Source organism: Alosa sapidissima, chromosome 14, assembly GCF_018492685.1.
Source record: "Alosa sapidissima isolate fAloSap1 chromosome 14, fAloSap1.pri, whole genome shotgun sequence".
NCBI lineage: Eukaryota > Metazoa > Chordata > Actinopteri > Clupeiformes > Clupeidae > Alosa > Alosa sapidissima.
The window spans coordinates 24,046,490-24,060,971 of NC_055970.1; the positions used below are offsets into that span (position 1 = coordinate 24,046,490).

At 40.5% G+C, this 14,482-nt stretch overlaps 1 protein-coding gene across 2 annotated transcripts; it reads right to left on the minus strand.

The window, feature by feature from the left end:
* Positions 1–1,144: 1,144 nt before the first annotated feature.
* LOC121682369 lies at positions 1,145–13,605 on the minus strand. 2 transcript variants are annotated; one of them, XM_042062487.1, is made up of 7 exons: positions 13,434–13,605; positions 12,823–13,173; positions 12,179–12,520; positions 11,971–12,081; positions 11,825–11,883; positions 6,631–6,782; positions 1,145–1,155 (listed from the first exon to the last, which is right to left on the minus strand). In XM_042062487.1, exons 1-6 carry the CDS (start codon positions 13,486–13,488, stop codon positions 6,654–6,656), a joined length of 1,047 nt encoding a protein of 348 aa, XP_041918421.1. In that variant the 5' UTR covers positions 13,489–13,605; the 3' UTR covers positions 1,145–1,155; positions 6,631–6,653. The 2 variants fall into 2 exon arrangements, with proteins under 2 accessions (XP_041918421.1, XP_041918420.1); XM_042062486.1 differs by lacking the exon at positions 1,145–1,155 and having other exon boundaries at positions 6,499–6,782.
* Between the last annotated feature and the right edge of the window lie 877 nt (positions 13,606–14,482).

Here is a 14,482-nt window from a genome sequence, read left to right on the forward strand (position 1 = left end):
TGCTGCTATCCACGTTATCTCCAGTGGCAAGGGCGTAGGTTTGGTCTCAGCTTTGGTGGGGACACATCCACAACTCCTGTTGTCAGGATACCAACATTATTGTTTCAATACCAATAGCAAGTGAAGAATCTTGATTTCAATACTATTGCGATTTTTTAAAATTTGATTTGGTTTGTATGATTTGTGAGATCATTCACATCAGTGGCAATCCTAGAATTTGATTGACCCTCCACACACACACACACACACACACACACACACACACACACACACACACACACACACACACACACACACAGAGAGATAGAGAGAGAGAGAAAGTGATGGTTGTTATAGGTTTCTTTTTCATATTTTGGAATTCATATAAACTATAAACTTATATTGTTGTAGTACTTATATAAACTTATATTGTAGCGTGCATGTCAGATAAATCCCCTTCCCCCTCCCCCTCTGTTTTTCAGCAAATCATATGACGACGTTTCTTGTAGCCTACTGTTGTGCTGGCTGTCGGTCGGAATGATCAGCAGCACAAATGAGTTCGCTAAAATATTGGTGGGGACAATTTTGTCATCTTAAAATATTGATTAGGACTAGTCCTTAGCGTCCCACCCTAAAACTACGCCCATGTCCAGTGGTGACTGTTTAACTTACACAGATGCGCACACACAAGAATGAGCGCTCACACCACTACCCCCTAATGCTATGCCTCTTAATTTGATAACAATAAATTAAGCAATGTTTCCTATTCTGGGAAATGTTTAGTTTTTTTTTTCTTTCGGCCGCGGTTCAATGATACCGTTTAATTGTGCCAGAAATTATCCGCGGACCAGTAATCGCCTCGTCGAGGAGGCCCTAACCCTGCAGATCATAGACAGAGAACGCATAGGCCTACTGTATGCTTTGGGTAAAGAACACTTTGCATGTCCAGTGTAGCCTACACAGAGAATGACAGTGTCTTGGAGCGGCCGCACCCCCCCGCAACTCCACTTCCAGTGTCACTGATTCCGACAGATACGCCCGACACTTCTGCTTTTTATCTCGTGGTGGTGGAGTTGACCGGACATCTGAGGCTTCAAACGTTACCAATATATCATCATCCATCGCGTTTGGCCTCTGAAAAAACGTTTAAGGCTAGTCTGCCTGGGCCTGCCCATGCTTGAACCGCCTCACTCATTTGTTCGTTGTTTAACATGGACGTTTTAAGCGGGCGCTTCCTATTTGAAATGCAGCATAGTATGCGTGTTGTTTAATAGCTTACTTTTCAAACGGTAGAGCCTGATCATTTAAAAACATAGCCAGAGGACATATAATATAGATTTACATATTAAGGCTTATTCTCAAATTCAGATTGCGTTAGGGGACGGGATTATTAGCCAATTTCAATCGGACAATTTGACCGGAGAGATTTAATTTTGTCGGACATTTCATTTTTTTCCGGCCAATGTCCGGTAATTACCGGACAACGGAAACCCTGACACACACACCATACATGCATAGAGAGACATATAGGCTGTCTCTTAACATCCTCCCCCCTCTCCTTCTCTCTCTGCCATGTTTGTCTGCAGAATGATAAAAAATCATACCATGACAAGAATATATCAGTACAATACGATATTTTTTTGTTGAAATTTTAGAAGTTTCCTCTTAGAACATGTTTTTGAAGACACAGAAGTGAAAAGAGAATGTAATAATAATAAGAATAAACAACATAAAAAAAATTACAATAAAAATATAAATTGCTGTCCTTTCTGTTCCAACCACTAAAACAAAAGTAGAATAACACACAGTACACAATTTAGCGTATCATTTATTTAATTTAGGAATAATATTTTAAGAATCTAAAACTCTACTAAGGTGGAGAATCAGAGGTAGAGGTCCAGGGCGATGTCTGAATGTGCTCAGTGAGGCCTGAGCTGTAGGGTGAGGGATGAGTGCTCTGTAATAAGAGGTGGCCCAGGGGTGTGAAGTTTCCACTAATGTCTGAGACCAATCCGCTGCAACACCATGATATGAATAGCTTTGTTGATGTTGAGAGAATAGGTGGCTGGAAACTTCTAGACCCTGTGTGGTTTTGAGGTGTGAACCAGCCTTTCTGCTCACTGCTATTTCTGTGCATGCAGGTCTGTGGACAGAGGGCTGATGCATAATGTTGAAAGCACAAACAGCAGTCCTGGGGGCTGGGGGGCTGAGGCTGATTCCGGGAAATAAATGCCCTGTATTGCCCAGCCGTACTGTGGAAGGCGTGGGAGTGATGCACAGCAACCAGTGCTCTGAGAAACAAACAAGAGAACAGGGTGGAAGGTGTGTGTGTGTGTGTGTGTGGGGGGGGGGGGGGGGGGTCAATTGTAAGAGAGAGAGAGAGAGAGATCAACATTATGCCACAAGGCTCTAAGGCTAGTGTGGCACAGGTAACAGGTACGCCACACATAGTTGCAAATTGCACATGGATAAATGTACACACAGGCACGCACACATGCATGCTCGCACTCACGCACACACACACACACACACACAAAACAGTAACCTTGAATTAAATGAGCATACCATTATTGTTACAAAACTATCATTGGTTACTAAACAAATAAATATAATGAGTGTCCATTTTCCAGTGGGCCTAAATACAAAATAGCAGAAGTGGTAGTGTGCATATCCCCAGCGGTGAGGTGCAGGGCAAAATGGGCTGGATACAACTTAAAAGAATGAGGTGCCCGCACTCTGCTATTTCTCCCATACGTGTAATGTGCTGCAACGTTTCGACCCTGTTGGGTCTTCCTTAGGCAACTAAATACAAAATTACCTAACCAGGCCAAGTAGCTAGATTTGTCGCTAGTCGCTTTTTACAAAAAAAGTTACTTGGGGGGTCTGAAATCTCGCTAAATATGGCGACAAAGTCAATAAGTTGGCAACACTGGCCAAAGTTCTCTGTGCACCTTGTGAAGTACAGCAGTACACTGTGGTTTTTACAGGCTGATGAAAATGAGCAGTGGCCTAATGAAGTGCACCCGGCAAAAACAGAAGTAAACATATTATTAACAATAATAATACAATTGTTTTTTGGGTTATAGTTTTTTTTTTTTTAATAATCAAAATGGAAATTGGGTTGCTTTGATTATATATAATCAATACAATGCAATTTGATTTATACTTACTAAACTATGCATTTATTTTAATATTTGTACAAATGCATATATCTGTTTTTGGTAGTGCATTCTTAAACACAGAAAAGCATAGGTTGCATATGTTTTCCCTTTTTGAATAGTAGTGCCATAAAAGAAGTGATGGAGTAAATACTATGGTTGTGTAACTGCATAAGTGAAGAACCGAAAAATTTAATTGTGAAGCAGAAATTGGACAGAACAGAATATGGCATCTATAGTTAGTATTATAATGTTATTTTATAGTATGTGTTAAAATCTTATCTATATACAGTACAATCACACAAGTTGAAAAGCCTGTGAAGGATAGAACAATAAGGCTGAATCTAAGGAGCGCGTCTTCTCTTTTAGGTGGTTAAAAGGGGCCAGGTCACATTTCGCACTCAGAGTGGAAACATCAAGAAGAATACAGCAGGTACATAACTGTGGTTTAACACACACGTACACAAGCAAACAAACCCTTATGCAAACAAAACCTCAACTGAAAGGAAGTTGCTGACCTTAAATCTAAATATAGTTAAAGGCATTCAAAACTCATACATGAAGCCATTTTTTAAAAGGTAATTAATCATTCATGCTAATACCAGAATAACAAATATGACACAAAGAACTGAAGGACAATTTATTTGTATATAATGTAAGTGTACCTTAATTATAAAACAATGTAAATATTTAAACAATATTTAAAGCCAAACAATATTTATGTACAAAATTGTCTTTCTCCACTATTTTGGACAGACGATATTGTAAAGGAGTTTAACTTATTTTTAGACTCGATTAAGGAGTCCAATATATTTTGTATGGCAGGCCTATTCGGTTTTCCTATCTAAGTGTGGCTGTTAATCAAATCTTTATTCTTAATGATCTTAGGCTTTTGCTCTATCCTCCTCCTTCCTTGGTTATTGAGTAATAATAACATGTAATAACCTACTAATAACAATTTACTTCACTAACTATAATTATATTAGAATAATAAGTCTAAAACATTATACACAAAACAACATATACAAGGAATATTCAATAAACATTTTAGTGGAACAAACAAATAAAAACAAAATCTTGCACAAATATAGGCTATAATCTATTATTGAAATTGAGCCCTATGAAGTACACAATGTTTCTGTGTAAAATTATAGATTTACAGGAAATGTCTGCACACACAGCATGCAGTCTCCACCCTCTGGCTCCTCCCCCTCTCTCCTATTGGCTAATTATTTTCATCCATCCTCCTTAAAAGATCACGTGTCGATGCATCCTCCATTCCTGTGTCTCAATCTTTTTTTGAAAAATGCATAAACTACAGGAGGTCACAAATTACTATTTGGGTTTTCACTACAAACATACTGTTAAACATTCATATTCAACTGACAGAAATCCAGGTTATTCACAATAGAAAATACACATTGTAATACCAAGCATATTCAAAAGAGCTGCGTGTGTGTGGATATTAGTTCATTTAGATAATCTAGAAATGAAAAGCACACACACTTTAGAGCAAACAAGATCATAGTACAACCCCCTTTCTCTCTCTCTCCCTCCCTCTCAGTCACACATGCTCTCGTGGTGTTCATTTGTTGACCCTCCCCTACACACTAGCACACCAACTCTCTGTGTGTGAGTGTACATGTAAGTGGATGTTTGTGTGTGTGTGTGTGTGTGAGTGTGGTCAGGCAATGTCCAACAGTTTAAACAGAGTAAAAACTTGCCAAAAAAGTGAAGTCGAAGAAGTTATTCTGAAGTTAGCAGAAAAACACTAAGGGCTCTATCTTGCACTTTAGCGCAATTGACTTTGCGCATATCGCTTTGTGGGCGGATCTTGGGCGCTGTTTCTATTTTACCGGCGGGATAATGACTGTTGCGCCCGACGCAAATCTAAAATGGGGTGGTCTATAGTAGCTACATTACTCATGGGTGTGGTTTGGGCGTAACGTGCAATAAACCAATCACAGCGTCATCTCACATTCCCTTCAACAACAGGCACGCTTGTTCCATAGCGGATTGCTATTATGATGGCGGATTTGCCAGGCGCAGCCAGGAACAGTTCGCAGCGCTATAGTCAGTTGGGAACAGTTTGCTATTGATTTTTCCTCTTGACAAAATGTAATACAGAAATGTCGCTCTTTGGGTTAAATGGCATTGGCATGCAGTTCAACATCACGTCTCATTAAGTCCTCTAATATTTCCTAATTCATGTCATCAACACATCCGTGATTCGTGGAAATGTGTACGCTAGATTTATACCTATTTTTTCACATCGGACACCACACTGATTTCCCTCGTGTAGCAATATTTGTCATTGTAATTATGTATGGTTTGGAGAAATGGGAACTGCGTCGTATAGATGAGAGGAGCAAAGTGCATTACGCAACACAGGCGCCCAAGCAAGCGCTCCTGCAGGTGTAAGCTAAGGCAATACCTTACCATCAGGCAACACAACTAGAAACAGTTTCCAAGTTGACCTAACTTTCAACCTCTGCACAGTATCCCATTAATTGCATGACAGTAGGCTATTTACAATATTTTATGTAAAGTAGAGTTTGTAAACACGTTATCATCAACTTAATGCACGCACAACTTTTGTTTAGAGAGAATAACAATGAATGGACGCAGCAACTACAGAAATTGTAGCCAAGGCTACTTGTTGCTTTCTTTTACTGTCTATGGTTGCTGGTTAACAGCACATAATAAGCTTATTTAAGGATGGATATAAAACGTTTTTTGAAAACAACGAACGGATGGAGGGAACATAGCAAAGCTTGGAGTTATTTCAGATGGGCTACAACAAGGTAGGCAAAATTGTGGTGCTTGTCAAAACCTTAGCGCAGCTGGAATAATGCTTATAGGCTGATGTTAAAGAGCACACGATGTTTAAAGCCATACACAGCGGTAAATTGGAAGAAAACTAAAGGTAACTTTAGCCTTTATAGGGCTGTATTAAGTTGTCCAAATTAATAGGTCGTAATTAGTCGTTGTTGTAAAGATATTGCATGTAGATGTACTATATAGGCTACTAAATGTTTAGTTGACCAATGCACGAACAAACCCGGGAAAAGGACAAATATTATCAAGGCTTTGAATGTTTCCATCTGTGCATAGGGTGTCTGTAGATCGGTGTGCATAGCATTCATTCCTGCAGGCCTGTGGCCATGCATGCGACCTTAAAATAGCATCTGAATTTGCGCCACAGACTTTAGACCAGGAAGTTCCTGGTCTGTGGCGGAATTGTTTACTGCAAAATATCAACCGGGACCGTTTGCGCCAGAACACGGCCCCTCTTTTCGCTGAAACGCCCCCGTGGGCACACATGTACCTGTGGAGGGAAAATTCCAATATGCGCTGACTGCAAAATAGGAAAGACAAAAGCGCGAGTATACAAAGTCAATTGCGCTAGAGTGCAAGATAGAGCCCTAAATGTATCCAGTGACATATGACACGTGAGAGAGAACAGAAGTCTGTGCTGCCCAACAGGTAAGACATTGGCCTTATAGAAAGCTTCCACTAAGTCAGGTTGACACTAGAGTAGACAACATCCTGTGGTGGTGGAGAGCTCTTCTTCTTCCTCCCTCTCTTGCCTGCTGTGTTGGAGAAATGCAGCGTTGTGTACATCAGTGCTCCAGAGTCACCTGCCTGAGTGAAAAACAGGAGTTATGATATTAGGACACTATAGATATATTTAGCCAGGGACTAGGGACTGTTCGTTATTTATTGTAGGGGCCACCGGAGGAATTTTGAGTGCTTCAGTCAAATGTTGCATGACCCTCCCTTGCCTGCTAGAAATTGTTCAATGACCCTCCGACAGAATTGTTAAAAAAGACATGACCCTCCCCTGCCAATTGTCGCTGTCTTCTGCCCGCGCTGCTTTGCGCCACAGCCACACACTGTGATAACGTTCTTAAATCAATCTTTCCCGTGAGCTTGCATGCTACCAGTCCTTCCTTTTCAAATGTGTTGCGCCTGTTTGCACAATTTCATAAATAATCATATGTGATTAATAATATGACACATAATCCCTGTGCACGGAGACCGAAACAATGCATGCCAACTTTTTCTGTGTTTCTCACGTATTTTAACTTCCCCCCGCTGTCTTGCCGTTTTAATGTTTTCCCGTAGAATATCCCATATTTTAATACTCTCATAACAGCCCTGCCATTGGGCCTGTCTCTGTGTTGCCCTATTGCTACCCCTTGCCCTTACAACGAAACAGATGTCTTCAAATCATCGTTTTCCTTGCTTGAAGGCGAACTTAGAGTGATGTTAACCTATTTAAGTTTAACAGCGTGATTGTCGGGAGAGCACGATTCATTGGCGCTTGCATGTTCAGCCGTATGTCTACGAGCGCACCTGCCTACCATCAGGCTACTCAGCTACTAGAGAAAGAATTTACCCTGTTTGTATGTTCACTCCAAGTTGGCCTACCATAACTTACCAACTCTGCACTGTAGACCCTAAACTGGCTATTTATATTTTTCTGTGAAATAAGCAAATGTATTTGTTCAACTTTATGAAGCAGAATTATGCACTAGGCTACTTGGAGCGTAACACATTTGACAAAGGACAGATGTATGTTGCTAGTGACAAAAGAAAGTGTTTTACGATGTCTTTGTCATGGGGAAGTGTTTTTCCCCATGCATTTATTCTAGGCTACTGTCAGTGACTGACGCGAGAGAAGCGGGTTCTGTATTTCGTTCATTTCAGTGACTGACACGAGAGAAGCGGGGTCTGTGTTGTGTTGCATTGCGTTGCGTTAATTTATTTTCATTGGGCATGCCCTGCCGTAACGTTCACAGCTCTTCAGTTCCGACAAAGCCGAAATTACTCCTTTTGAAACAATGAGTGCCGCTTGACAGGGGGGGATCCCAAGCAGCTTTCAGCCATAAGGCTACTTTGAGAACATTTCCTAATTCACCCAACACTAATATTCAAAATGTTGAAAACTATTTCGGCATAGCCTATAAGCAGTTTAATTAAATGTAATGTTAGTTGTAAACAAACGGGCTACTTGGTGAGGCTTGGCCTCACAGATGCGCTCGTGCCTTAGATGGCATGAAAAATCTTCATGATATAGGCTAGACCTATTAACTGACCACCAGATTCACGTTGGCAGGGGGGGCCATCAGACATTTGTGCCCAGTTAATCCGGCCCTGACCCCAACAAATCACACCTTCCCACCAGCTGTGACAGCTTAAAAGAAGTCGAGATGACTCCTAACTCACAGACCTATTCACAAACCGGTTTTGTGGCATTTCGCCTGTTTTGAAATCCTATGCGGCTACAGGAGCTTAAAATCGTGAGGAAGCAATTTTGCATTGTAGGCATAACTAACATGGGTAACACTTTATTTTAATGTGTCGCTGTTACAGTGTACCTACCTAATTAGGTACAGTGGTATAACCTGTGTAACAACATGTACTATCAGGTACTATCATTGTACTTGCATTATGTATTTGTGGGTACCTACATATAGTTGTTACATTGTAATACTGTGTGCTTTTACAAAATTTGCCTAAATTTTCATCAGAGGCAAAGAGCTGACCTGAGACCTGCTGGATGGGGTAAATCTGGTCATTATAGATTTGATATACAAACCATTCTTAGCTCCAGTCAAGGCCTCATTGTCTTCAGTGTACAGCTGTGCTGCTACAACCTTGTTACTCTTTGATACAGTGGAATAAACCTATTAAGTGTACCAGTTAATTACTTACATGTACATATGACATGTATGTTATGTTTTTGATGTCTTGTCGAAGGTGCATGGTGAAGTGAAATTATTACTTTGGAAAATAAACATTTGCCGATATCATTGGATAGGGGATAGGCTAGGCCTACTTTTTTTTTTTTTTACGTAGCCTACAATGGCCAGTTCAGACAAAGCCGAAATTACTCATTTTTAAACATTTGTATGGTTATATTGCTTGACTTAAATCCCAGAGAGTAGGCTACCGCACCCCACAGTGATGGCCTAGCTAGCGGTCTTACGCGTTCAGTGTTGGGGTATAAACAAGCTGAGAATTTAGCGGCGTCACGTCTGCCTGTCACAGACGTGGGGAGCTGAAGCTTGGGATACAGTTACTACAGTAACAGTATTTTATTTTACTTCTTATGGAATATTTTTTTTTTTCACTTTTATAAAGGCTTTGCTGGGATTACTCTTGGCAAGTCTCCTGCTTTTTCAGTAGGGGCGGCAGGCAGAACGATGTACAGTGGCAGAGCGACGCACAGTGGCTGTTCACGCCTCGTAATGCGCGACTGAAGTGGTCATTTGAAAGCGATGCCCACTGTATAACAGGAACGGAGAGCACTGGGCGACTCATTCCACCAACATGGAACCACTGAGGAAAAGAGCCTCAAATTTGACCTAGCGTTTATGACTGGTCGACACAACAGACGGTCCTAGGAGAGTAACTAGGAGAGGAATTACATGTGTCCTCTTTGGCTGATTGAAGACCAGACGTGCTGCAGCGTTCTGAATCAGTCTTACTACACAAGCAGGTAAGCCAGCCAATAGTGAATTACAGTAGTCCAGCATGGAGATGACCATGGCCTGAACAACTTGTGTCAGATAAGGTCTGACCTTCCTAAAGTTGTAAAGGATAAACCAACATGATTTTGCAATTGAAGATACATGCTCAGAGAAGTTAAGTCGGTCATCAATTACAATGCCGAAGTTACGTGCCGATCTAGTTGAGGTCATTGAAGATGAGTCAAGCTGGATGTTAATCTGTTGGGGAATAGCTGTTTTAGCTGGAAATACCAAAAGCTCAGTTTTTGAGAGATTAAGCTGAAGGTGCCGATCTTTCATCCAGACTGAAATATCCTTAAGGCACAAAGAAATCCGATGAGAAATGCTAGAGTCATCTGGTGGGAAAGATAGGTAAAGCTGAGTGTCGTCCGAATAGAGTGATAGTCAAATCCATGGGTGTGAATGGTCTCACCCAAGAAAGTGGTGTAAATAGAGAAAAGCAGAGGCCCTAATACTGATGCCTGAGGCACACCTGTGGTCAGGTCATGAGACTTTGATACCTGTCCCTGCCAAGACACGTTGAAAGAACAACCTTTAAGGTAAGATTCAAACCAGTCAAGAGCTTTTCCAGAAATTCCCAGTTCAGATAGTGTAGAAAGGAAAATGTCATGGTTAACAGTATCAAAGGCTGCAGATTCTAGTAGAATTAATACTGATGACTGAGCAAAGGACTTAACTACTCTCAATGCTTCAGTCACAGACAGAAGAGCAGTTTCAGTTAAATGACCACTTTTGAAACCAGACTGCATAGGGTCTAGTAGATTATTCTGATAAAGAAAGTCACATACTTGCTTGAAGACCACTTTCTCCAAAACCTTTGACAAAAAACGAAGAAGGAAGACAGGTCTGCAGTTCTTCACATCAGTTGGATTAAGTGTACTTTTCTTTAGCAAAGGTGTAACCCTTGCTTGTGTGACATGTGTGACTGCCGGTAGCACAACAGGTGCAATAGACTGTAGAAAAGTGGACAGGACAGGATCCAGAGGGCATGTTGTTGGACGACTTCACTGAAACAGTATAAAGACTGCTTCCTCATGAAGAGGAGAGAAAGAGTCCAACGATGCCGTTATGCCAACACTAGGCAAATACCTCCTTATAGGTTCATCAAACTGAGGACTTATTTTAACAAGTTTTTCAATGAAAAATGTTGCAAAGTCATCTGCTGACAGTGAAGTAGCTGATGGTGGTGGTGGAGGATTGAGAAGAGACTTGAAAGTGGAGAACAGTTTTCTACTGTCAGTGGCACTCTCAATCTTGCTCTGATAGAATGCCTTTTTTGCAGGTGTGATAGTGGATGAAAAAGATGACAGCAAAGACTGGTAGTTACAAAGATCATTTCCATCTCTGGATTTACACCATTTTCTTTCAGCAGCTTTAAGTTCCTTTCGTACTGAGACTATACTGTTCATCAGCCATGGATGACGAGGTTTTGAACGAGTGGGTCTTTAGGAAAGAGGACATGCTGCATTCAGACATGCCAGTGTAGAGCAGAGAGTCTCATCACTCATCAGTGTTGCATCATTAACCTCAAGTGCCAAGAATGAAAGGTAAAGCAGATGTTACTAATGTTGCAAAATGATCGCTTGAGAGGCTTCTGAGGTTACGCCAGAATGAAACTGCTGGGTTATCCAGGAGACGCACAGAGAATCTAATAAAGTAGTGATCCAATACATGTAATGGATTAGCCAAAACGTTGTCTGTATTACAGTTACGTAACATAATTATATCAAGATCTTTACCAGCCTTGTGAGTAGGAGGACTGTGGGCACGTGTGATAGTGGACATGTGTGACTGAAGACGAGTTATCCAAATGAATATTAAAATCACCAAGGATTAATAGTGGACATGGATCCATTGGAATAGCAGACAGTAGAATGTCCAACTCATTCACAAAGTTGCCAAGTTGTCCTGGAGGGCGATAAATAACCACCAAATATAATTTGACTTAAAATGACTTTTATCTGTACTTTCAGAACAGCTGCAACTAGCAGCATGATAATTGTATACTAGGTCAATTCCATCCACTCTTTAGCAATATAGATGACAATGACAAACAATTTTCTATAACAAATGTTGTGGTATAGATTTCTAGAAACACTTTCCCAGTCATCTTGTGATTAAATGTAGTGCCTCATGTTCGACCGTTACCTGATCACCAGAGGCCACTGACAGAGAGTTGTTATGCTTGACCTGCTGACCACATATACCTAGAAATGAAAAAAAAGATTAAATGAATGTAGCATAAAATAGAGGACAATGTGCAAGTCGATTAAGGAAAGATGTCTGCTACTCACTGCTGTGGAATCCTACTCGATAGTAAATCACACAGACCAGAACTAATATAACCACCAGGCTCATCACAAGTGCCAGTCCCAACCCGACAACCAAGTGATGCAAACTGCTTTCTGTGTGAAGACAAAACAGTTGTTGATCACAATACATGTGCATTGTTAGATGGTTTCCACAGCTACCATAAATGTAGTTCTTAATGTAATGACAAACCGATTTGCAGCATGGTGCCGTTTCCCAGTACTATTCGTCCACATGTGGACACAGCACAGTAATGCATGCCTACATCATCAAGGCCAACATGGCTTTTCAAGAGCTCATTGGTACAGCTCTTTTCTGAAGTGATTTCGCACTGAGAACTGCTGTTTTTGTGTACATAAATGCTTCCAGGATGGAGATCTCCTCCTGAAGCTGTGCTGATCCAGAAAATCTTGAGATCGTTGGTTCTGGTCTCAGTGAGCACTGTACAACGTAGTGTCACTGAGTGTCCTGGATAAACTGGGTCCGATAACAGGGATTGCACCACAGAGATGGTACTGGAGCTCTTCTCATTTTCTAAGGCATTAGCAGTAACATTTGGTTAATTTCTACTTCATTGTGCTTATTGGATACAATTTTTAAATTGTTTTTATCCTTTGTATGTACATATCCTGGTACCCGAGGTTATGTTAATGTTTTTTATGAAACATCTGCTTCAACTGACTAAATCCAGAGCCTGTACATTGCTGTATTTCTCTCTTTGATTGGTTCTTAAAATCAACTTGGCTGCATTTATGACCAACTCCACACAGTTGACCTTGGAATTTTCCATAATATTTCATGGCTATATCTTAAGAAAGATTAAATGAGGAAATTACCTTGAAATGACAAAAAGGTTCCATTTCCAAATTCAATATTGTGTGACATTTCAACTCCACCAAAATACATTCCCTCATCAGATAACTTTGTATCGAAAATAACCAGTTGCACATGGTGATCAGTTTTCACGATCCTGAAACGTGTATTGTTAAACGCGTTGTTATAAAAAACAGCCGAATATGTTTTCACCACTCCGATAACTCGAGGCTTGTGTCCAAACACTTGCTTGTACCAAAATAAATTATTTTTCATTTGATCCTTTGAGAAAGAGCAGTTTAAAGTTATGTGGTTCCCCAACTTCACTTTAATTACTTCAGTTGGTGATTGTGGGATGTCAGTTCCTGATATATCTGCAGAGTTAAACCATAAGTTACATATTAAATATCGGAAGAAGAAAACATAAATGCCAAACAAGGGATTTAATCATACTCTCGGTGTAGCAAGTAAATTCAAACTCTATAGCTTAATCAACTACAGTAGATATTTCTCACAAACCCATTTTGAAAGAATGTATGTAAAATGCCATTATAAATACATAGTTTTAACAACTAAATAAAGAGCTTACAACTTATCCAAAAGACAAACATATAAGAGAAAGAGTATTACTTACAACTTGTATAGAAGAAAATAGCAAGCAACAGTATAATCATTGTGATGTGAGGCATTGATGCTCTGCATTACTTGGAGTGGTCTTGAATAAGCTGTCCAACTGTGTCTGACATGCAGGTGACCTCTTCTGTTCATCCCACACATCACTGCTAACAATGGCGCTACAGGTGACCTCTTCTGTCCATCCCACACATCACCGCTAACAATAGTGCTGATATTGCAGTTAATGGTCAATAGCTGTGGCAGGGGCAGAGCCAGAGGGGTGGCTCCGGGTGACACAGGGCAACCTTGAGATTCGATTGGCCACCCCAGGTGCCACCCCCAAATCTTAGTCTATGATTGGCCATTAACATGGTCTAAGGCAAGGCCTTTCTTGATGCACTTGCAGCAGTTTGAAGTATCAGACGCCAGAAATGTAAGTGGCAAACACGCTTGCCTTTATTGGCCTACAGGCTACTGCTTGTGCTAACACACAAAGATATCTATTTACCTATTGCATCTGCCAGTGCCTATTTATCTAATCACATACTTAAGTTGCCGACATTTGATAGGTCATTAAGTGATAACTGTAGGCTAGGCCAATACTTTTGTAAAAGTGTTTAACCCTTACTGTCACGGTTCCACGGGGAAAGCTCAAACGCAGGGCAAAGTATGGCAAGGCACTCTTCGGAGTTGCAAGAATCTTTATTTTAAACACAAACCACATAGACTAATACATTTGAAGTCCTTATATCATGTTATTTGACAGTAATATGCTTTCTCATCAGCATCAACATTATGGCTTAGCGGGGGGCTAGTGCATCGTCATGTAACTTTAGCTAGCTGTATAATTCTGAACTGCTTGCAATATTCTCTTTTCCTTTTGATGTCAGTTATTTTCATTGACAGTTTCATTTAAAAACCTGTTAGTGTATAACCTGTAGGTAAGTTTGTTTTCTAGTACCAATTTGCTTGTTAGGTAAGCATTATATTGACAAGACAGTATAGCAAACCAAAGCTGAATAAATCAATGGGCGCCGCGTTAGTTGCGTTACGTTATGACATGAAATA